Source organism: Pantherophis guttatus, chromosome 2 (genome assembly GCF_059756535.1).
Source record: "Pantherophis guttatus breed Tessera chromosome 2, ASM5975653v1, whole genome shotgun sequence".
NCBI lineage: Eukaryota > Metazoa > Chordata > Lepidosauria > Squamata > Colubridae > Pantherophis > Pantherophis guttatus.
Window position 1 is genome coordinate 149,502,627 of NC_142064.1, and position 22,221 is coordinate 149,524,847.

The 22,221-nt window shown below is 38.2% G+C and overlaps 1 protein-coding gene across 2 annotated transcripts in view; it reads right to left on the minus strand.

Moving 5' to 3' along the window:
* The window catches only part of LOC117662929 (regulator of G protein signaling 9), a 52,684-nt gene that overhangs the window by 5,865 nt on the left and 24,598 nt on the right, over positions 1-22,221 (minus strand). The window contains exons 7-16 of one of the 2 annotated variants that reach the window (XM_034412671.3): positions 22,052-22,128; positions 20,834-20,915; positions 17,559-17,621; positions 11,853-11,882; positions 8,928-8,989; positions 5,836-5,949; positions 4,142-4,257; positions 3,056-3,143; positions 2,490-2,628; positions 926-1,011 (exon numbers count right to left, since the gene is read on the minus strand). In XM_034412671.3, the coding sequence (XP_034268562.2) occupies positions 926-1,011; positions 2,490-2,628; positions 3,056-3,143; positions 4,142-4,257; positions 5,836-5,949; positions 8,928-8,989; positions 11,853-11,882; positions 17,559-17,621; positions 20,834-20,915; positions 22,052-22,128 (857 nt within the window). Of the gene's footprint in view, positions 1-925; positions 1,015-2,489; positions 2,629-3,055; positions 3,144-4,141; positions 4,258-5,835; positions 5,950-8,927; positions 8,990-11,852; positions 11,883-17,549; positions 17,622-20,833; positions 20,916-22,051; positions 22,129-22,221 lie in introns of those variants that run through there. The other variant, XM_087887007.1, reaches the window with a different exon arrangement.

Sequence of the window (22,221 nt, forward strand, 5' to 3'; positions counted from 1 at the left end):
GGGGTAAAACTCAGTTAACAACCGTCTTGCTTAGCAATGGAAATTTTGGGCTCAATTGTGGTTGTTAAGTTAAGGACTATCTGTACTATTTTAGTATGCAACACATTTTGCAAGTATGCTCAGAAGATGTATTAATAAAATCATGATCAATATAGTTGGATTTAGCTAAAAGGGTATTTCTAAGAGTTAGAAAGTTAAAGTTAAGTTCATTTAGCTTGATCTTTAATGAGATTTTTCTTCTCCTATTATAGGTTGAGGAATATTGGGAAAATTACCATGGTTCTCAGAAAGCAGCTGCTGTCATTTTTCACTCTTTCCATATTAGGGCTGTCCAAAATCTTTGAAAAGCAGCACTTTGGAACATCCAAAACACATCCAAAGGACCCCTTTTTGAATTGGCATGTCTTTTCCAGACTTGCATGGCTCCTTCAGAAGCCAATTCTATCCCTCCTACCACATGAAGTAATTATGCACGTCTATACTATTGTATGCAAATGATGTGAGTTAAATATATACAGGTTGTGTTTTATTGATATGAGATCACTTCCAAAGGCTATTAGGGGAGCATCGATGTTCTAATTCTATGACATCTTAAAAATGTAAAAACAACACGTGCAGAAAAAAATGTGATTTTCTTTTAGGTAATTTTCATCTTCTTTTTCTGTTATGAAATAGTTATTGGTGAGTGCTGTAACATTAACATTTAAAAATATTTATTTATTATTATATTGATTTGCCGCCCACCTCACGGTTCGAGGGGACTCTGAGCGGCAGGATGTCTCTGATTATCAAATTGGAAGTCAGGCATTTTTCCTAAGGGAAAGACCACCTTAAATTATGCAACTGTATAAATAGTCATCATTCTCCTTTAGTTCCTAATTTAAACCAATAATGAAGAAATGTAATTAAACCTCGGATGACTTGCCTTTTTTTAACCATTTCTTGTGGTACAATTGCCTTGGACAACATTTCTTTGTATACCGGAGACTTTAAATAGCGACCATAAGAATCCTACTAGGGAAAAGAAAGGGAAACTGGTAGTTGTAGATTGCAAGCAACCTAATTAAAATCATCTCTCTATACAGCTATTTAGGAGTCAAAGAGGCTGGGAGTGGAGGCATCAAGAGAATATTCTCATCAAGTAGCAAAAGAAAACATCTCTTCTTAATGTTAAATATGCATCCTGAAAAACCACTGGTTAAATTAAAGCTCATATGGTTAGAATTCATACACACACACACATATACAAAAGCGAGGCAAGGAAGACGTTTTTTCAGATGCTGAAATATCCAACAGGGGTTGGGAAAGACGTTGCCTATTGTTTTTGATGTTATTTTCTGTTCATCTATTGAGCATCGAACGCAGAGCTGCTGTTGCAAAATGGGGAGCCATGTAAATTGACTAAAATAAAATAGGTAAATAACTGAACAATTGTGGCAAAAGAAAGTTTTTCCGAAAATAAGACCCCGTCTTATATTTTTTTGCCACCAAAAAAGGCACCAGGTCTTATTTTTTTGGGGGGGGGGGTGTCTTCCACTGACTCACCTTGCAGCGGCAGCACTGACAGCCCCGCCCAGCAGGAACCTGCTGCCAGCCCACTTCTTCTGCGGTCGCTTGTATCTACTTGCGTGCGACGCTCCCGGCCTCCATTTCGCAGTCAGAGGCCTTCAGGAAAGGCCTCTGCAGCTGAGAAACAGGCTCTGGATTGATGTGCATAGTGCCACCACGGCCTCGCCGTCAGAGGCCTTCAGGAAAGGCCTGTGCAGCCGGTAACAGAGCTCCAGATCGATCAGCTGCATAGGCCTTTCCTGAAGGGCCTGATGGTGAAATAGAGGCCAGGGGCAACGCACGCATCAATCCAGACCTCGTTTCTCGGCTGCAGAGGTCTTTCTGGAACACCCCTGACAGCGAAATAAAGGCCGGGGGGAGGGGGGGGGGCAGGCACATTAATCCGGAACCTGTTACTCAGCTGAAGAGGACTTTTCAGAAAGCCTCTGAAAGCAAAACAGAGGCCGGGGGCGATGCATGCAAGTGGCAGCAAGCAGGCGCAGAAGTGGGTTGGCAAGGCAGGTGTCGGGGTGTGCAAGGCCTGGTAAGTAGGGCAGCTCCACCCACCCATCCCCACCCTAGCTTGATTTTTACCCATGCGCCTCACCCAACCCCCTGCACCCCAGAGTGGGCAGGGTCTTAATTAGGGCTTATTTTGAGGGGTAGGGCTTAGTTCCTGAAAAACTGAATTTTCCTCTTGAAAAACTTATTCTTGTATGAAAGTCATTCATTTTATATGATGAAAATCATGCGAAATAAACCCCAAATTATCTTTCCTCACACAAAAATGCTGCAATGTGTTCTCTTTGGAACAACAAGGAAGAGATATTTGTCTATATCTAGGTGTGTGTATACAGTATATATGTTAATATCCTTTTTGTTTCCTTCAAAAATATCGGTAGCTGGAATGAAAATTCAAATGGAAAAGCAAAATGACCAACCTTCTTCATGAGCATATAAATATGAGTCTGTGCAGCATCTAGGACATAACGTTGAGGGTTTTTGAGGCCTCTGACTGTAATGCCCATAGTGGTGCCATCAATATTAATCCAACGTCTTGCTCCTGGGGCCAAGAAGGTTCTAGAATTGAAAATTATAAGGAGAAAAAATATTTAATAAAATCAGGGAGATGGGATTTTTTCCCATCAATTTTTTTTGCTTTTTGAATATGAATTGATATTGCATCAGTTTCACATATTTCAAATATTATGTTGATAACAAAAAATCACATTTAATGGCTAGCTGACCAAAAATAACATGGGATAAAAAATCAAATAAATAAATAAGACAGAATTTTAGGAAAGGGTAGAATTCTGAATAAAAGTCTGATACTATTAGCTTCTATTGTTGGACACAGTTCTTTATTTCCATTATGGTACAATCTGATTATATTCTTAGACTGTATTCTCACCATCATTCCTTTCACTGCTTAATTACAGAATACAGAAATGGAACTAAACAGAGCCAGAAAAGATACTAGAAAGATTTCAAACTAGAATATGCTCACTTGTAAATTTCTTCTGCTTTTTCTTTCGCTTTGGCTTGATCTCCATACTTCAAATCTTCACAAGCTTCCCAAAATCCCAGATTCTCACCTGAATTAAACAGGAAGAAGAAACAACATCTTGTTTATTAAATTTATTCACCCCATCTCATTATTGAGAGTGACTCTGGGCAGTGTTTTATGATATCAACTCTTGTAAGACAATATTGAAAACGGAATAAGATAAGTCTAAGGCAGGGTTGTCAAACTCAAGGCCTGGGGGCCGAATCTGGCCCGCAGGGTGCTTAGATCTGGCCTGCGGGGCCGCCCTGGAAACAGTGAAGGACTGGCCCATGGTGTCTTTGCCAGCGAAAACGGAGCTCAGGAGGGCTGCTCATGGGTTCTCCCGAGCTCTGTTTTCACTGGCAGAAGGTTGCAGGAAGCCATCACAGTCGAAAACAGCTCAGGAGCCCATTTTCTCTGGCAGAGCGCTCGGGCCTCCACAGGCGCCCCCAACACGAGTGACTTCAAGGTGGCCATGCCCACCTTAGCCATGCCCACTCTGTCCCCCCCCCCAAGGTCAAACACAACCCTTATGCAGTCCTCAATGAAACTGAGTTTCATACCCCTGGTCTAGAGTGACCATAGTAAGACCATGAACAGAGTTCTAGAACATTAGCAGGTTTAATTTTTCTGACTCTCCAGATTCAACAATTTCTCATTACCCAAATGCTATAAACATGGGAATTATTTTCCCTGGTATATGGCTATCATATTACACCTATTTTTATTTATGAATGTCCCAAACCAGGTGGATTTGTAAAGGACAAAAATTAATGTTTTAGAGCCCTTTTACTAAACCACGAAGATTCTGTTTTGTGTAAGTATATAATGGCTTCTTACCTCACAGACAAAATCTATAGTAAGTCATAGCTTGATTCTTATTATGGATAGCTGCAATGTAATCCCACATCACCTTACAAATAATTAAGGGATTGAATCACTTTCTGTATATAAAATTCCTCTCAGGTTGCTGTGGGTGACAACAGTGACTTCGGACTGTATAGAACACCCTGACAAGTGAAAAAACAGGTGCATCTTCATACCTACCACTAAATTCCTTCTTCAGGAACAGTTGGAAACTCTGACGTCCTTTGGGGTCCTTCATCAGCTCACTAAAGTTTAAGGCCCATTTCTCAACCCGTGCCTTGGTGGGGATTTCTACCCTGCCAAAAGAGAGAAAAAAAATCTCCTTTAAATTAAGATTGAATTCATGGATCTGCCCACATGTTTATTTATAAATAAACAGTGCTGTTTCTCCCTGAAATCAATTCTTTTGAGATTTGTCTATTTTGTTTTGAGTTTTTACAGAACTAAGAACTCTGCTTGTCCTTCCTTAGCAAACCTGTATTCATACGTGAAGTATCTTGACTGCTTTCGATTGATTTTTCCTCTGACTTCTAATGTACTATGATCAGGACAAGTCAAGACATTACAGATAAATATCCTTCAGGTCAAGCTTGACTCATAGTTAACTGCAGGGACATGGAAATATTATTTTCTTAACAGAAATGTTATTTTCTTAGCAAAAAAAACAAAAATTGTTACACATTTTCTGACAATTTTCCAGTTTCTCAATCCAATTATATTTTGTGATAGGATCCAAGCAGATTCTAGACCCCTATCTGCTTAACTTTTTCAAGATAGCCAAAGTTGGTTACATATTTGCCATCTGAAATAGCCAGTGAGTATACATTGTAATATTTATTAGGATCATTATAGAAACATATTTCCCTTTAATTCACACAATTTTTTCACTTTGTTATTTTTTTTATTTTTCTACTATAGATAAAGCATGGATCCAAATTACATTTTGGAAAATGCACACTGCAGGGAGAGGAAGTAAATTTTGTGGTGGCATCTGCAATATACATTGATCTTCCCACAGATAAGCATTAAATTTGCTCATTCTAAATTATAATGTAAATTTATAGTTTACATTTGTCGGAATGTTTATTCAAATAACAAATGTCTCCTCTCCTTTTCAAAGGTATAGCCACAGTTGACAAAATAGAAAGAAAGATATCACCAGGATGATAAGGCCCTGAACTAAATTCAATCCTTGGCTCCTTAAAGATTTCAGAGTGGTAACTGACTACTTCTATAGTAGTCACTCACTATTTTTGTTCATTCTTTTCTTACCTTCTGCTCGCTAAAGCAGACAGAAAAATAAGAAACCAGAATATGAAAGAAAGAAGTACAACAGCGCCTTCTTCCTTTGCCTTAACACTACAGCAGAAATGTCTCTAGGTAAAATCATGTAACGTCCCCTGCTTTCACCTTAGTAAGCAAGAAAAGGTAAAAGGTAAAGGTTTCCCTGTCCAGTTGTGTCCAACACTAGGGCATGGTGCTCAGCTCCATTTCTTGGCTGAGGGAGCCAGCATTGTCTGAAGACAATTTATGAGATCACGTGGTCAGCATGGCTATATGCCAAAGGCACACACAGGAATTCATAAACCAAAAGTTGTTCTGATAATAAAACTGGGATGGAGGACATCCGGAGGTCCTTCCAACTCTATTATTCTGTTCTGTTATTCTTTTTATGATTGCATGTAACCATCCCATCAAACCCAAACAAAGTCTGGAATGGTATAGAGTCTCCTGCCATGGACAGGGGGTTGAATGAGAAGACCTCCAAGATCCCTTCCAAGCCTATTATTCTATGTTCTAAAAGAAAAGGGGGAAAAAGGAAAAGCAAATAAGAGTCGATGTAATTTAGGAACTGAAATAAACGCAATACGTACAGTTTCGCATTGAGTTCCCAAAAATCCACATCATCAGAAATCCAAGGGTTGCTGGGCAGGCATCCTGAGATTATAGGGTCATTGGAGCAGAACTGTTCACAGTACTTCACTATTCTGAAAGTATTAGAGACAAAAAACAGGGAAACATCTACATGCAGTTATTAGTTCAGAATAAATAAACGAATTAACATTATTCACATTTCCAGTGACATCCCAGCCAGGAGAACATTTCATTGCTGATATGATGCAAACAGTAACACTTGCAGTTTTGTGTCTAGCATACTATTGATGTGCCAGTGATTATCGTTCCTATATTGTTTACAGGGTTAAAAGATATGGAGCTCTCTGAGAAACTGTGTTCAAAAGTCTAATTATACTACACTTGAGTCTCTCTGCAGGTAGCAGCCCTTGGCCAACCTTATCTGGATTCAGAAGTTAGACATGTTTGGGCCCGATTACTATGCTTACTACATGGCACATTCTTAGATTGTTCCACTTTGGAATGATACAATGGAGCAGATAGTTGAATGGATGCCCAAACACCAATGCACCAGCCATAGAAAGCTAAGCTTGCATAATAGACAGAAAGGATCAACCTTAATTTTATCCCAGATAAAATTCTTCTCTATGTAGAGGATTTTTGTTTTGGCATGGAAAGTAATTCAAACACGGGATTCATCACTTGCTGTTTGAAGACTAAGAACTGATTACACCAAATAACTTTTCTAAACAAGTTCATTGAGGATTGAGTTGTTGAGCATTGGGTTTCTATTGGCAGATGCTTGGTCTGACAGATATTCAAGCTCACCTTACATTTTTAAGACAGTCAAACACCTGGCTAGAATTCTGACATTGATATGCTGTAGTTTACGAATGCAGCTGGGATTTTCTATAAACATCTCCCAAAGAACCTTCCAGCAATTCTTGCTTATAGAAGCAATAAACCCTAGCTTTGGTTTTTCTGCAACTCTATGGTAATTTCCTGCTTATAAATGTTTTGGATGAAGATGATTAAATCCACAGTAGTGCATATAAACTGCTTATGCACATAACTCCTGGGTCTGCAAGGTTACATCATAAAGAAGAAATAAATTAGTTTAGAACATAATGTACAATAAATTCATAAAAGCTCCTATAATTAAGTCCTTCTCAGCTTACCACAATTCAGAAACAGGATGAAATGTGCTGAAGTTGTAAAAAAGATAAACAGTAGAAAAATTCTAGTATTTTCAGTTATCAGTCCCAGACAATTAATCAGATTTACAGATTTTTAAAAGGATGGAATTAAATACAAGTGGAGCTTCCCTGGCCAGCACTTGATGAGGATAATAGTTGTGGTTAAAAAAACAAACATATGACTCAAATTTTAGATTATAGCAGAAATGAGAAATTGATCTTAGGAGAATTCATATACAGATATAACAAACAAACATATATAAGCTTGGTCCTTTTAAAACAGGAAATTCACTGACATATTGGGAAAATGTCCTAATTGCTCTAAAATAGATTATTATTCTATAGTATTATATATACTATACTAGTACAGTACTATAGTACTACTAGTCAATAACTATTTTTTCAACAGGTTGGTAAATTGGAAATAATGCTAGTTATGAGTCAGAAGAACAAGAAAATAATGGAAATCTTAGTGAGTATGGCTTATTTTTCAGTGATAGGTTTAGCTAAGGTTTCCTCCCTCTCAGAAAAAGGATCTTGTGTGTCCATTAAACAATTCTGCCCTGGAAAACCTAGAAAATTTCAACTCCATCTCAATCTTTTTAAGTAGCTTTCTGATGCACCCTCTACAAACTGGCAACTATAAAACTTGAGTTCCTATTCAGAACTCTAGTTGTAGAAAGCATGACTTGTTAAAAAAACCTCAAAAGGATCTTACAAGATGACAACTGTAAATTTATGAATGCTGGGAAATATGGGAAGGAAACCTATGAAGGGAAGGAGGGATGCATACATTTGTATTAAAGCCCCTTAGGAGCTTGTTTGGATCGAGGTGTCCAAAACATGACTTGCGCCTTCACTATTACATTACTGCAGCACATTATAGATAGGGCTATCCTCAGTGGTGATTCAGAAAGTGTACTTGGTCCTGACTGTTGACAAAGGAGAGAGTCCTAAACATGCTTTTTCAAAACGCAACTGGACTTTCTTTGTGTTTTTTTTCTTGAAGATGTTTTGCTTCTCATCCAAGAAGCATCCTCAGTTCTGACTGAATGCTGGGGAGTGGAAGGATTTATATTCCTTGCAGTCATCTGATTGTTAGCACTTTGAATGTGGGTTATTAGCTCTCTGAGTGTCATGGAGAGAGTTTAGCAATTGACAGCTATCTTGAAGTTGCTACATTGGTCGACTATAAACCTTCAGGTCCAATTCAATTCCAATTTTACCTGTGCACCTTCTTTCTGAGAGGGCCTGAGAGGGCCTTCTTCAAGTCCCCAACTGAGTGAGGTTAAAGGGTTGGGGCACAAAGATGTGCTTTCTTGGTTGAGACCCCTTTGTTATGGATCACCTTGCTTCCTGAAGTAAGGACAGCCCAACCATCTTCAGGTTATGTTTCACAAAGCAGCAAAATCCTTCATATTCTGATAGGCTTCTGGGGAAAACAGTAGACCTGAATGTTTTTGTTAGTGATGTATTGGTTTCTAATATTGAGTGTAGCATACAATCCATCCTAAATCATGAGAAGTTACAGTCACAGAAAAATGTTGAGATGGGCAGATGATGAGAGAGGATAACATGTGTGTATGTGAGGTAAAGAGATGAAGTATGTTTGTAAATAAGGGACATAAGAGAGGGGGAGAGAAGGAGGAAAAAAGTATCTGAAAATGAAATATGAAAACTTATACTGTTCTCACTGAATTATGTCCACTAATACTACAGTAGTGTGGGATCTCTTAAGCAACCACATCTCATTACTGAATATGTATATCTGTTCCTTTGGGGATTCTTAATTATAAACACCTCTGGATGAAGCTTAAGTATCATAACAAACCTTTTCTATTTTTTAAAAAATAACATCTGGCTAAATCACTTGATCAAAAGTATTGGTTAAAAGATATACAAGATGTCAGCCTTACCCTTCCAGAGAGACAGATGACTTTGTTGCAGTCTTCATGAGGGACTGTTGGAGGAACATGATCTGTAAAGGCAGATATATTGTATCTGTTAGCCGGACAGCAAATAATTGACTTCAGGCTTTATTCACTAAGAAATGAATTCTTGCAAGAGCATGTCACACAATGTTATTTGTGTTACATAACATAACATTGTGTGACCCACTCTTGCAAGAAATGGATGCCCAGCAGGCAGATTTCTGAATTGTACTTTAAGTTTATTGTATTGGAAAGAGGAGAGATAAACTGAAGAGACATTTTATTACAAGCTTGTTTCCATCACCTGCCATCCCTGGGCCACATTATTCCTACAAAGACTTCCATTTAAAAGACAGAGAAACAAGAATGGCCATAAAATCAGTGTGAGGATTAGACAAGTGTACAGCCTATTTGGAGACACAACAGAAGGATTAACTTGAGCCTCACATGTGGAGGGACCAATTCAAAAGATACTTCGCTTTTTTAATGATTGCAATGACAAGTAATAATGCACTGATGTGAGGCAGAAGGATGGGGCTTAGTTGAACACTCAGCCCTCAGCCATTTTGGTACATTACATAGATCCAATGAGTTTGTGTAAATGACACAACACCAATGCACTCAATGTGATCATTTGAAAATTGGTAGCCAAGAGAGAAGTCGAAAGATTGGTTTTATTGTGAGGCAGAATACAGGTAGACCTCAACTTACAACCATTTGTTTAGTGACCATTTGAAATTACAATGGCATTGAAAAAAGTGTGTTTTTCATATTTACAACCATTGCAGCATCCCTGGGGTCACATGATCAAAATTCAGACACTTGCCAATTGGCATGTATTTATGTTATTTGCAGTGTCCTGGGATCATTTGATCCCCTTTTGTGACCTGATGAGCAAAATCAATGGGGAAGCCAGATTCACTTAACGACTATTACTAACTTAACTGCAGTGGTTCGCTTAACAACCGTGGCAAGAAAGGTCATAAAATGGGGCAAAACTCACTTAACCACAGTCTAGCTTAGCAGTGGAAATTTTGGGCTCAATTGCGGTTGAAGGTCAAGGACAACCTGAAAAAGGGATTAGGATAATGGGAACCGAACACGGACATCTGGTGGTGAGGGGGGGGGGGCAGATGATGAAATGAGCACCAACCTATCATGATGTAAATACTTTAGTGTAAATTATATTCTTGTGCAGGCATTGCTTCACAAGTAGTTTAATAGCACGTTTTGTGACATGGTGTCACCATGTGTTTGTAGGGAGTTAAGGCGATGACCTTGGAGAAACAAGACAGAGGTGATGTTTGCAAAAATACGCTTTCAGCCCATGAAACAGAGAAAGCATAAGAAAGAATTCAGTCAGGCTTTCAAGATTCTATTAACACAGCTTCTACCAATGAACCAGTCAGATTTGGGGAGTCTCTTTCCTGACCTGGACTACCTGGAAGAGCTGAACACTTTGTCATCACTCTGATATCATCATGGATGCCCACGGAAGCTAGTAGTTATTATTATTAAATGATGTACAATTAAGTATATAATTTACTATGGCCAGAGATGGAATTGGAATATTCTACCTTAGGCCATATCTTTTCATAAGCCGTTCTGAATGGATGCAAGAGAGGAAGCCCTAACTGGAAGAACTTCCAGATCTTACTTGCCTCCTGACAGCAGTACAGGTAGTCTTTGACTTACGACCACAATTCCCTCAACACTGTCAAACTAGTTACTAAGTCTGCATTACTATTAATCTTCTCATCGCTCCTATCACCCACCTCCTCCCACTTATGACTGTATGACTGTAACCTTGTTGCTGGTATCCTTAAGATTTATATTGGCTGTTTCCCTATGACTATCATTAAGTGTTGTACCATATGATTCTTGACGAACGAATCTTTTCTTTTATGTACTCCAAGAGCGTATGCACCAAGACAAATTCCTTGTGTGTCCAATCACACTTGGCCAATAAAGAATAAAGAATTCTATTGAACCCAAAATTGATGCTGTTAAGTGAGAAATGTGTTAAGTGAGTTTTGTTCCATTTTACAACTTTTCTTGCCAGCATTGTTAAGTGAATCACTGCAGTTGTTAATGTAGTAACATGGTTGTTAAGTGAATCTGGCTTCCCCCCATTGACTTTGCTTGTGAGGAGGTTTTGCAAAAGGAGGTTTTGCATGACCCTGGAACACTGCAACCATCATAAATATGAGTCAGTTGTCAAGCATCTGAATGTAGATCACATGACCACGGAATGCTGCAATGGTCATAAGTGCGAAAAGTCACTTTTGTCAGTGCCGTTGTAACTTTGAACAGTCACTAAATGAACTGCTGTAGGTCGAGAACTACCTGTACATTTTGCAACTGTGTGAAGTTCTGAGTGATCTACCCGGTTGTCACTTAACAACCCAAATTCAAAGTTCTGACCTTTACCCTCCTGTGGTCACATGACCAAACTTCAGGCACTAGGCAACCAGGCTGCATTTATAGCTCCCATGGTCATGTGACCATTTTTATGAAAGTTGTGCGGAAAACCAGCATTTGCTTCCAGTTTTCAGCAAATCAGTACCATTAGTGAACCACTACTGATTCATTTAATAACTGATGATTTGCTTAACAACTGCTGTAAAAAGGTTGCAAAATTGACCCACTTTCCATCCGTGATGAGTTATGACTATGATGGACAGACTCTATTACATTCATAATTAAGAAGTACCTATATTTAGTCTATCTAAAAATGGAATTTGGGGGTTATCATTTTATTCATAAATTAAAATAAAAGCAAAAAGACTCCCAAGATTTTAACATGTTCAAAAGGTTCTTGACAATCTCACTAAGATCTTTATATGTGCTATAAGTATTCATGCAGATTATAATTAACAATATACATTACAACAAATTACAATGAATTACCTCTGTCCTATATACCTGAGTTGTTTTTTTCTGTAAAACAAAGAAACACTGCATTGAAAAGAGTATCACAGTCTGTTTGACAATTAAAACAACATTTAGATTAGCATCAATCCACTTCATCCAAAAATATGTGAAGAAATTCCATGGACTGAATGATTTTATTCTTATTTAGTAGCTAGTAATGCCTGCTTCTTCTCAGTCTATATGTGAATATATACATATGTATATACACATATACATATATGCATTTAATTACAGATTTATTATAACGGAACTAAAGTAGACTCATTTAGGAGATACAAATTAGATTATTCAACATTAATGAAAAGCAACAGGAAACAATATACTGCAATGTATAAACACTGCAAGTAAACAATAGGCGCTGTGGTTATGCTATGATTTACCGGTAAATATACCGGATGATTTTATATGACATCTGCCAGCCAAGCCAGGGATTGAAGGCTAGAAATTAACTGCAGGCTATTTGTGCTTGCAGTTTCCCTTTGAAGTATCATGCATGTCTTTGTTTGAAATAAACTGATGGAAAAGGAAGGCACAGACTTCCAGGAAAATCCCTAAGTTTTGTGGAGGTCCTTTCGGTCCTATGAGTCTGATTCAAACACTCATTATATCACATTCGGCAAACACACACACAAGTTATTACAGGCATGCAAATGGTACAGCATAGGGTCTAGATAGTAATTTCCTGTCCTTTATTGTTTTAAAATCATTTTACAAGAGGATGCATTCAGATAGAAGGGCAATTGGGGGAAAGGCCCAAAGTAAACATCCTTTTTTTTGGCCACTTTTGCATTACAATTTTTCTTTTCTTTTTGCATGAGATTCAAATGCATCTTTGCTTTTAATAACAGGCAATTTTTCACAAGCTGATACACAAGGTGACTCTGGGCCAGTTGTTCTCTCTCTGCCTTGCCTACTTTGCAGAGTGCTTATATGGGCATAAAATGAGGGTATACATCACCCTCAGTTGTCAGAGAAAATACATACAGTAAATAAAAAACATGTGCTTTCAGTCCAATCTATAAAGGGTCATGTATCACCATGTACAACAGCATGGAACTTAGTCATGGGTGAGGTTTATTTAATTCAGTATGATCTTGGCATTGCTGGATACTAGATTACTCAAATACTATCAACAGAATCAAATCTATATACTGTATTTTGCTCAGAAACCCAAGCTCCAAAGGTATGAGCCTTTTTCTTCAGAAAAATGCCACTGAAGGAAAATTTTAATCTCAGTTACCCAGTTTTGCAATCCCAATTGAAATCTGGGCCACCTTTAAACTTTTAAAGGCATCAAAGCACATCTTGTTATAATAATGCATTGTTAGAATCAGATGTTGCTTCATACTATTATGCTACTATGCCATTATTATTTTTAGCTTCTATCAATACTGGAAATATTTAAGACTTTCCACTTTTTTTTTTTTTTTTTTTTTTTTTTTTTTACAAATGTTAGGTACCTTACAATGAGAAAATAGCAAACAGAAGAACTAGTCTTTGAAACTATACCTTACAGGTTATTATTTTTTAAAATAAATATTTTATTGATTTTCAACAAGTATTTAATTTAATTGCACCTTGCAGGTTATTATTGCTTATCAAATGTGAAGGTATGAATAGCACTTCAGAAAAATTCTGTTGTACAAGAAACAGGCTTCAAGAAAATACAGATAAATTTTGGATACATTTGCTTATTTAATATTGCTTGGTACTGTTTTATTATTGTAAGTAATGGATTATAGAATGGTATAATAAATCTGTGGCAGGCCAGTTAAAAAATAATTTAAGAATACAGTATAGCAATTAATTATGAAGACTTGCTTGGAAGCTATTATTTTTCTTGCCAGTTTTAAGGGTCACTTCTCAACAGTTTCAGGGAACAGCTTTGTAAACAAACACCAGCAAGTTCATCCTTTAATCAGTAAAAAGATCCACCTTGTTGCTTGTATACAGAAAAGACACTAGAAGGAAATGACAAAAGTCTCTGCCCTCATGTCTTAGGAAAATAAATCAGTTTTAGTGGGAAATAAGTTGTGGAAATTTCAGTAATCTATCTTGTTCAGTTCAACAAATCTTGTTAAGGTCACTGATTCATGCTTGAAAAAGGATTACTTTTGCTATGAGTCAACTATCCAAGAGCCACATATCAATAAGGATATAAACAAAATGAAGTCTAAAGATGCACAAGTCGAAACTGGTAAGTGTTTCAGGAAAGACTGCCTGATGGTTCCTGTCAATGAGCTTCAGGCTGTGTCATTGTATAATGGTTGCTGGGAAGACCTGTCTCCAAAGGAATAGGAAACTGGTCACTCACACTCAAGACAATAAAAGGGTGTGCCAGGATGGACACTGCATCTGGCTTGCTTATGTAAACTATTTAATTTGATAGGACAGTTACTTATTCCACTAGACAGTCTACGATTACAATGAAATTCCAACTGAGTTCCAGCCCATTAGCAAAGACAATATGGGGGCTAATCCACAGGAAATTTTTAAACAGCTTCAAATGTTTATAAAGCAGCTGGATTAAAGTAGATCCAACCCTCATTTCAGTTGATTTCCATTTCCCAGGTTTAAATATCTAGTAATATATAAGGAGACCTGAGTAGGATGAGATTCACATTAAAATGACAGCACATTAGTCTTCTATAGGACAAGCAACCAATTACTTCACAGAGAACGAAGGTCATATACTTCGGAGAAAAGCAAACTAGAGAGAGAGAAAACAAAAGATAGAAGCGAAATGGTTAATTAACTATTTCACACGTAATTTTTATATTTTCATGTTTATCTGCTAAAACTTTTCAAGAAAAAGAAAAAATACACACATACATTCAGTGCTTACGGAATCAAAGTTATATTTCCTATTTTAAACGGCTATTTTTCTCTCTTTTTTTTCCTACCATTTTTTTCATCACCGCATTACTGTATTAGTTAGTTATTTTCCATTTAGAATTAGTTTAAATGCAATCACTGATTTCTGTTACTCCTTACATACTTAGAACTGACTGTTGAGCATAATAAAACTCCCAATGACCAGAACTGAATCTAGAAATTTATAAACCTTTTGCAGTTTTTGTAGTCACTGTATAGTGTTGGCTGGCTTAAAAAAGGGCTCTCCTCTGCTAAGGGAAGAGCAGAGATTTTGAAAGGACTGAAAGCAGTGAGGAGGGGGAGAGGAGTTGAAAGGAAGATGTGGTGAAAATTATGCCACTTGTATGTCTTAATGAATCCAGGGTTAGGATCCAGTGTACCTTGCCTTGGTGACCTTTTTCCTTTCAAGATCCTTAGGCTGATAGATCCCGCTTCTCTTTTCAAGAAAGGTCTATCAACCATCTCCTCTTATAGGGAAAAGCTAAGACCTAAACTCTTGCATTTGTGTTCCTCTTCAGTCTCCATGGCAACAAAATCCACTTGCCTCTATGATTCCCTGCCTCTGAGAGCTACAGTAGTCGAGAGCTTGATTCACAAGAGAGCTCTGTTAGCTTTGCAAAGCATCACATGAAAACAATGCAAGAACTGTCTTGAGAGGGTCTTCAGCGGGATGTAAACCAAGCATCATCCAAGCCTCACCTTCCACAAGACTTCCACTGACCTATTAATAATAATAATAATATTAATAGCCAACGAGCCTCACTCTGTCAAAAACCTTGGAGTACTCATCTCAAATGATCTAAGTGCCAGAGCTCACTGTAACAGCATTGCTAAAAAAGCATTAAGAGTTGTTAAGCTAATCTTGCACAGCTTCTTCTCCGGTAATATTGAACTGCAAACTAGAGCATACAAAACTTTTGCCAGACCAATTCTTGAATACAGCTCATCTGTCTGGAACCCTTACTGCATATTTGACATTAATACAATCAAACGAGTCCAGAGATATTTCACGAGAAGAGTCCTCCACTCCTCTACTTGCAACAAAATACCTTATGCCACCAGACTTGAAATTTTGGGTTTAGACAACTTAGAACTTTGCCGTCTTTGGTCTGACCTAAGCATAGTACATAAAATCATCTGCTACAATGTCCTACCAGTCAGTGAATATTTCAGCTTCAACCAAAACAATACAAGAGCACACAATAGATACAAACTCATGGTAAACCGATCCAATGATTTTCTAAAGATAGCTGTGAATCCAGGAGGACACCCAAGCTGCGGGCCCTCTCTGTGGGGAGCAAGATCTCATCCCCTATTGTCAGTGATGGTACCAGCTGACTATACCGGGACGCCAGAAGCCACAGCCACTCGGTCTTGGAGGGGTTGAGTCTGAGCTTGTTTCTCCCCATCCAGATCCGCACGGCCTCCAGGCAACGGGACATCACAGCAAGGGCATCATTGGGGTGGTCTGGGGTGGAGATGTATAGCTGTGTGTCATCAGCATACTGATGAACACTCACCCCGAAACCACGGATGATCTCGCCTAGCGGTTTTACATAAATGTTGAACAGAAGGGGTGAGAGGACTGACCCTTGCGGCACCCCACAAATAAGGTGCCTCGAGGTCGACCTCTGCCCCCCTGCCAACACAAACTGCAAACGGTCGGAGAGGAAGGAGGAGAACCACCGAAGCACGGTGCCCCCTATTCCTAACCCCTCCAGCCGGTGCAGTAAGATACCATGGTCGATGGTATCAAAAGCCGCTGAGAGATCTAATAGGACCAGGATAGAGGAGCAACCTCTGTCCCGAGCCCTCCAGAGATCATCCACCAACGCAACCAATGCCGCCATTCCTAAGAGGTCTTTAAGGGGCGTGCATAAGTGCACCAGCATGCCTACCATCCCTGTCCTAATGTTTCCTTTTATTCATATCCATTTCATGTATTCATAATTATGTTTACACTTGTATCTGTTATCAAATTCATGCTTGACGAAATCCATAAATAAATAAAATAAATAAATAAATATCTCTTCAGCGGCCAATATTTTCAATCTCCCTCATTCCTCCATTCTCTGTAGAAAGCTCCATGATGTGAATGGCATAGCCTGCCCAGCAGTATTATACAAATCAGATATAGCTGAAATTAGGTACAAGCTTAGAAGGGCTTAATTCTCACCGAGCTCTGGATGCAGTCCAGATCAAACTAATAGGATTTCCGTTTCTTTAAAATCTGTTGTGCTTGTGAACGCATTCCACAATGGAAAGCGAAGGAAAGAAAGAAGCAAAGGAGGAGTATAGAAAGAAAACTAAAAACCTTGCAGAGAAAAAAAGCACATTTTTTTTCAGGTGAAAAATATGCTAGAACCTTTATTTACATCATGATGAGTTTGCGTGCAAGATTTGCTTACCATTCCAAAATGATGGTGATCTATAATGAGATCTCCCATCTATTTACATTTTGATTTTTGACAGTCATAGGAGAGAGATTGCAATCCAGCCTGAGTTCTGGTGGATGGCCAGATATTTTGAATAAAGGTATAAAAGGTATAAATGAAATAAAAATGTTTCATTTGATATGCTTGACCCACAGTACCATTTGGAAAAGGGATTAACTAGTCTTTTTGATGAAGACTGATTCCTGCCATTCCTAAGGATCTGTTTAAAAACAAAAAGGCCGCCACTCATTCCATGAACATATATGAATGTTCAGTAACAGTATGCTACTGAACTCAATTGTGCAATAAAATTAATTACAATGTAAGTTTACAATTCTATAATTAAAATATTATTAAAGCTTACCTGGTTTACCTTATTTTCACAGAGATCTACCGCTCTATCCAGCCCATAATCAAGTGTGTCTTGCATTCCAGGCTATAATATAGAAACAAAACAAAATGTAATAAAGATGTATTTCTGCCATATTACTTTTTTAACATTAATCTGTATACAGTGCTTAACTTACAACCCTTCGTTTAGTGATTGTTCAACATTACAACAGCATTGAAAAAGTGACTTATGACCATTTTCCCCCATCTGACCTTTGCAAGCATCCCCATGATCATGTGGTCAAAATTGAGACACTTGGCAACTGGCTTGTATTTATGACTGTTGCAGTGTCCTGAGGGTCATACGATCACTTTTTGCAACCTTTTGACAAGCAAAGTCAATGGGGAAGCCAGATTCACTTAACAACTGTGTTAGCAACTTAACAAACTATAGTGATTCATTTAATAACTGCGGCAAGAAAGGTCACAAAATGGGGCAAAACCCAGATGCAGTTTCCCAGGCCAAAGCTCACTTAACAAATGTCTCACTTAGCAACAGAAATCTGGAGTTCAATTGTGGTCATATATTGAGGACTACTTGTAAAATAAATAAATATAGCCACAGTAATACGTGGGCCATAAAAGATGCAGGAGCACATTTCCCTTTTCTATGTATCAATGCTATGAAATATATCCATTGCTGCATTTGGTAACTCTAATAAACAGGAGCATTTTTCTATGCAGTCGAGCAAAATCTGGGCAAGGGAAGTTGACTCATAAGAGAGAGGAAAAAAAGCATTACCCATTGGAGAAAGGAACGCTTTGACATAATAAACAGATTGGTACTGCTATCACATCTGCTTTGAGCACAGCTGAGTTTGGATCTGCTATCTGATGTCTGCTGAAGTTGGGCCATCAATAATTAAACCTCAGCCAGTGCTATCTTAAAAGGGGGGGGGGGGAACAGCTCAAGAAAGAGAAAGATCCAAAAGGAAGCCTGACATGATCAAAGGGGTTTCAGCAGGAAAGATGAACTGGGACCAAAGGGGCCATTGCGGTGTGCAGACCTTATCTACAGATGGTACTTTTCCCCCCCTCTAAGTCAAGCTCCAATTATAGCTTGACATTTGCTGGAGGCTTCTACTTTTCTGTCTGTTAACTGCTGGGCTCTCCGTGGCCATTTACACTGTGTGCACAATTAAAAGTGGATCTTTGATTATGATTTGGGATTAGGGAATGTAGCTCCTTGGCAAGCGTTAAGAGTCCTACGGCCTGCTGTGATCAGTGTAGTAACTGCTCGGGGAAACAACCCCCAGCATCTGCCAGAAGTGTCTCCCAAAGACCAGAAACCCATGCTGTTGTTTTGGGTGCCCAGCTTGGTGTCTTTTTCCAGCATGGAAAAGTTGCCAAAACCACCCTGTGGAGCAGCTCAAGGCATGGAAGATGAATGGGGGGAAATTACTGTAGATAATAAGGAGGCAGAAATTCCACAAACCTGCATTTAATTTTGGGGCTTTTGGCAATAACTTCAGTTGGTTTTGAGTGAAATTACAATCGCAACCCTGTAGAAATAGGAATCAAACTACAGGAGTTTTGTTCATGGAAACAAATATAAGCAATGTAGACTTTTGCCCAATGCATATAAGAGGATGCAGGGGTAACCCATGTGTCGTGAGAAATTAGTAACTCATAAATGTAATGCCTCAATCCCCACCACAAATGTTTATTATTTATCATACTAATGATTATACTTACTTATTTATTCACACTAATGTATGAATAAAACCACCATTTACCGATAGTCCTCAACTTATGGCCACAATTGACCCAAAATTTCCATTGCTAAGCAAGACAGTTATTAAGTGAGTTTTGCCCTCTTTTACAACCTTTCTTGCCAGAGTTGTTAAATGAATCACTGCAGCTATTAAGTTAGTAAATGGTTGTTAAGTGAATTTGGCTTCCCCATTGACTTTGCTTGTCAGAAGATCATGAACAGGTATCACATGACCTTGGGACACAGCAACCGTCATAAATACATGCCAGTTACCCAGCCCAGCGCCTGAATTTTGAACACAAAACACGGGATGCCGCAATGATCATAAGTGTGAAAAACGGTCATAAGTCATTTTTTTCAGTGCTGTTTAGTGAGCAGTCACTCAAGAAATGGTTTTAAGTTGAGGACTACTTGTGCATAGGATTCTGGGCTACCCATAGGTAAAAGTTATAAAATTCAATATCATATATTGGCTTGCCATCTTAAATTCTATTGGATTATTAATACAACAGAATTTAAGATGGCAAGCCAATGTAGGAATATAGGTTGACCATTTGGAAACCTAAGAAGACCATTCCTAGTGGAGGTTATCTACTATATTTGATTCACTACTCAGGCCTTGTAATCTTCCAGTCATAGTTCCCATGTAGGGAGGAAATAATTTCTATGCCCCCTTGATGCCAAACGACTAAAAGGGACGTCCTCAAAATACTTGGTGAAGAACATTTATTTATTTGTTTATTTGTTTATTTATTTATTTATTTATTTATTTATTAGTTCGATTTATATGCCACCCTTCTCTGGAGACTCAGGGTAGCTTACAATGCATTAAGCAATAGCCTTCATACTTTTGTATATACCTGCTTAGTAGGGCTTTTGCCCCCCCCCCCACCAGCGGTGTTCTTTTTTATACAAAGTCAACTTATTGCCCCCAGAATCCGGGTCCTCATTTTACCTACCTCAAAAGGATGGAAGGCTGAGTCAACCTTGAGTCTGGTGAGATTTGAACTTGCAGTAATTGCAGGCAGCTGGTGCTACTTAACAGCACTTTAGTCTTCTACGCCACCAAGGCTCTTTCATGGAAGACTTAAAAATTCTAAACATCACATGGGAAGATGCTGAAGTATTCGCCCAAGACCAAAAATGCTAGAGATTTCTAGTTGCCCAATATGCCACATAGCATTTTTAAAAAGCATTTTAATGATGTGTATGTGTGTCTGTGTAATAAAGAAAGCTACCTGCCCTTTTTGAAGCAAGAACATCTATGTGTTGTGCTGCTGCTTAGATCATCATTTTATCTTTGGATTCAACCTGTCTTGACAATCAATGACTCATGAGGGGTAAGTAATACTGATTTTCAAATTCAATTTAACACAAAAGAATAGTGTCCCATTGAGTGAAATCAGGAAGGGAATATGCTTAGCGGCAAGACATTCAACATGCCTGGGATTTTGCTTCCAGTCATTACAGTACATTGTAATCATCTTGTGTTATAGCACAAACACATTTACAGGTACTTAAAAAGTAAGTCTACTCTTGCTTACAGGAGTCCGTTGCACCAGCCAGTAGGCTTTCTCTTGATAAGCCAAAGTATACCGGTCTTCTTTCGTTCGTTCCTTTTCTGCGCTGCAAAATCCAAGAAACTTTTTTAAAAAATAAATCAAAACAGGAGATTATAATTGTTTCTTGGGATTATTTATACATTCTAACAGGAAATAACATAAACATGGCATGGAATTTTCTTGCAGATCTTTAATACACATGATGGAGAAAAATCTACCACTTCATTGTATAAATATTCCCTTTTTTTAATTAAGGGATCATTCTTTGAATATTTCTCTCTAAACAGTAGAAATAGTCCATCCTTTAGTGACCTAAGAAGATAGTGAATAAGATGTTTTCTAAAAAAAAAAAATTACAATAAAGGAATTGTGTTATCCCCGTTTTACGGCTATGGATCTAAGGTTGTGAGTTCTAGATTAAGATGAGATAAAGCAACCACAAACTTTACTTTCATATTATGTAATTGGCTATGGCCAATCACTAAAAAAAGTTCTCCTAAGACAGATATCAGTGTAAACATCCCATTACAGGAAAAGAAAATAACATTTATACCTCTCATACAGACTGTGCATGCCATGAATTTACCACTGTCCATGAATTTTATTTATGTGCCAAACTGCAAGTCCATTATTAATGATGAGGTTCAAGGCAAAAGCAGAGCCAGGTCAATTTTTGATGACCCTTCTTAAAAGACGGGAGAAGGTAAAATAAAATTGCTCTGCTACTGAACATCTGCAGCTGCTTATTACTTATTCCTTTGCTCAAACAAAATATGAGTAATCCTCGGCTTACAACCATAACTGAGCCCACAATTTCCACTGCAAAACAAGACAGTTGCTAAATGAATTTTGACCCATATTATGACCTTTCCTGCCACAGCTGTTAAGTGAATCATTGTGAAGTTGTTAAGTTAGTAACACGGTTGTTAAGTGAATCTAGCTTCCCCATTGATTTGCTTGTCAGAAGGTTGCAAAGGGTTGATCACATGACCCCGGGACACTGCAACTGTCATAAATACATGCCAGTTGCCAAGCATTCAAATTTTGATCATGTGACCATGAGGATACTGCAACGGTCGTAAGTGTGAAAAATGGTCACAAGTCACTGTTTTCAGTGCTGTTGCAACTTCTATCGCTAAATGAATGGTTGTACATCAAGGACGACCCATATATCCTCCTCAGTTAAGAAATGTCTTCTACCTGTACTGCTCCTTGGCCTGCATAATAATGAAATCCCACTTATGGTTGATGCGTTTGTTCAATATGCTATAATGTTCCTGGAAAAGAAACAGTGAGAGAGAAAGCAGCAAAGGCAACATTGTTATGCAATCACAACAAAGGATGTGATAAACAGTTGCAACAGTGATTTT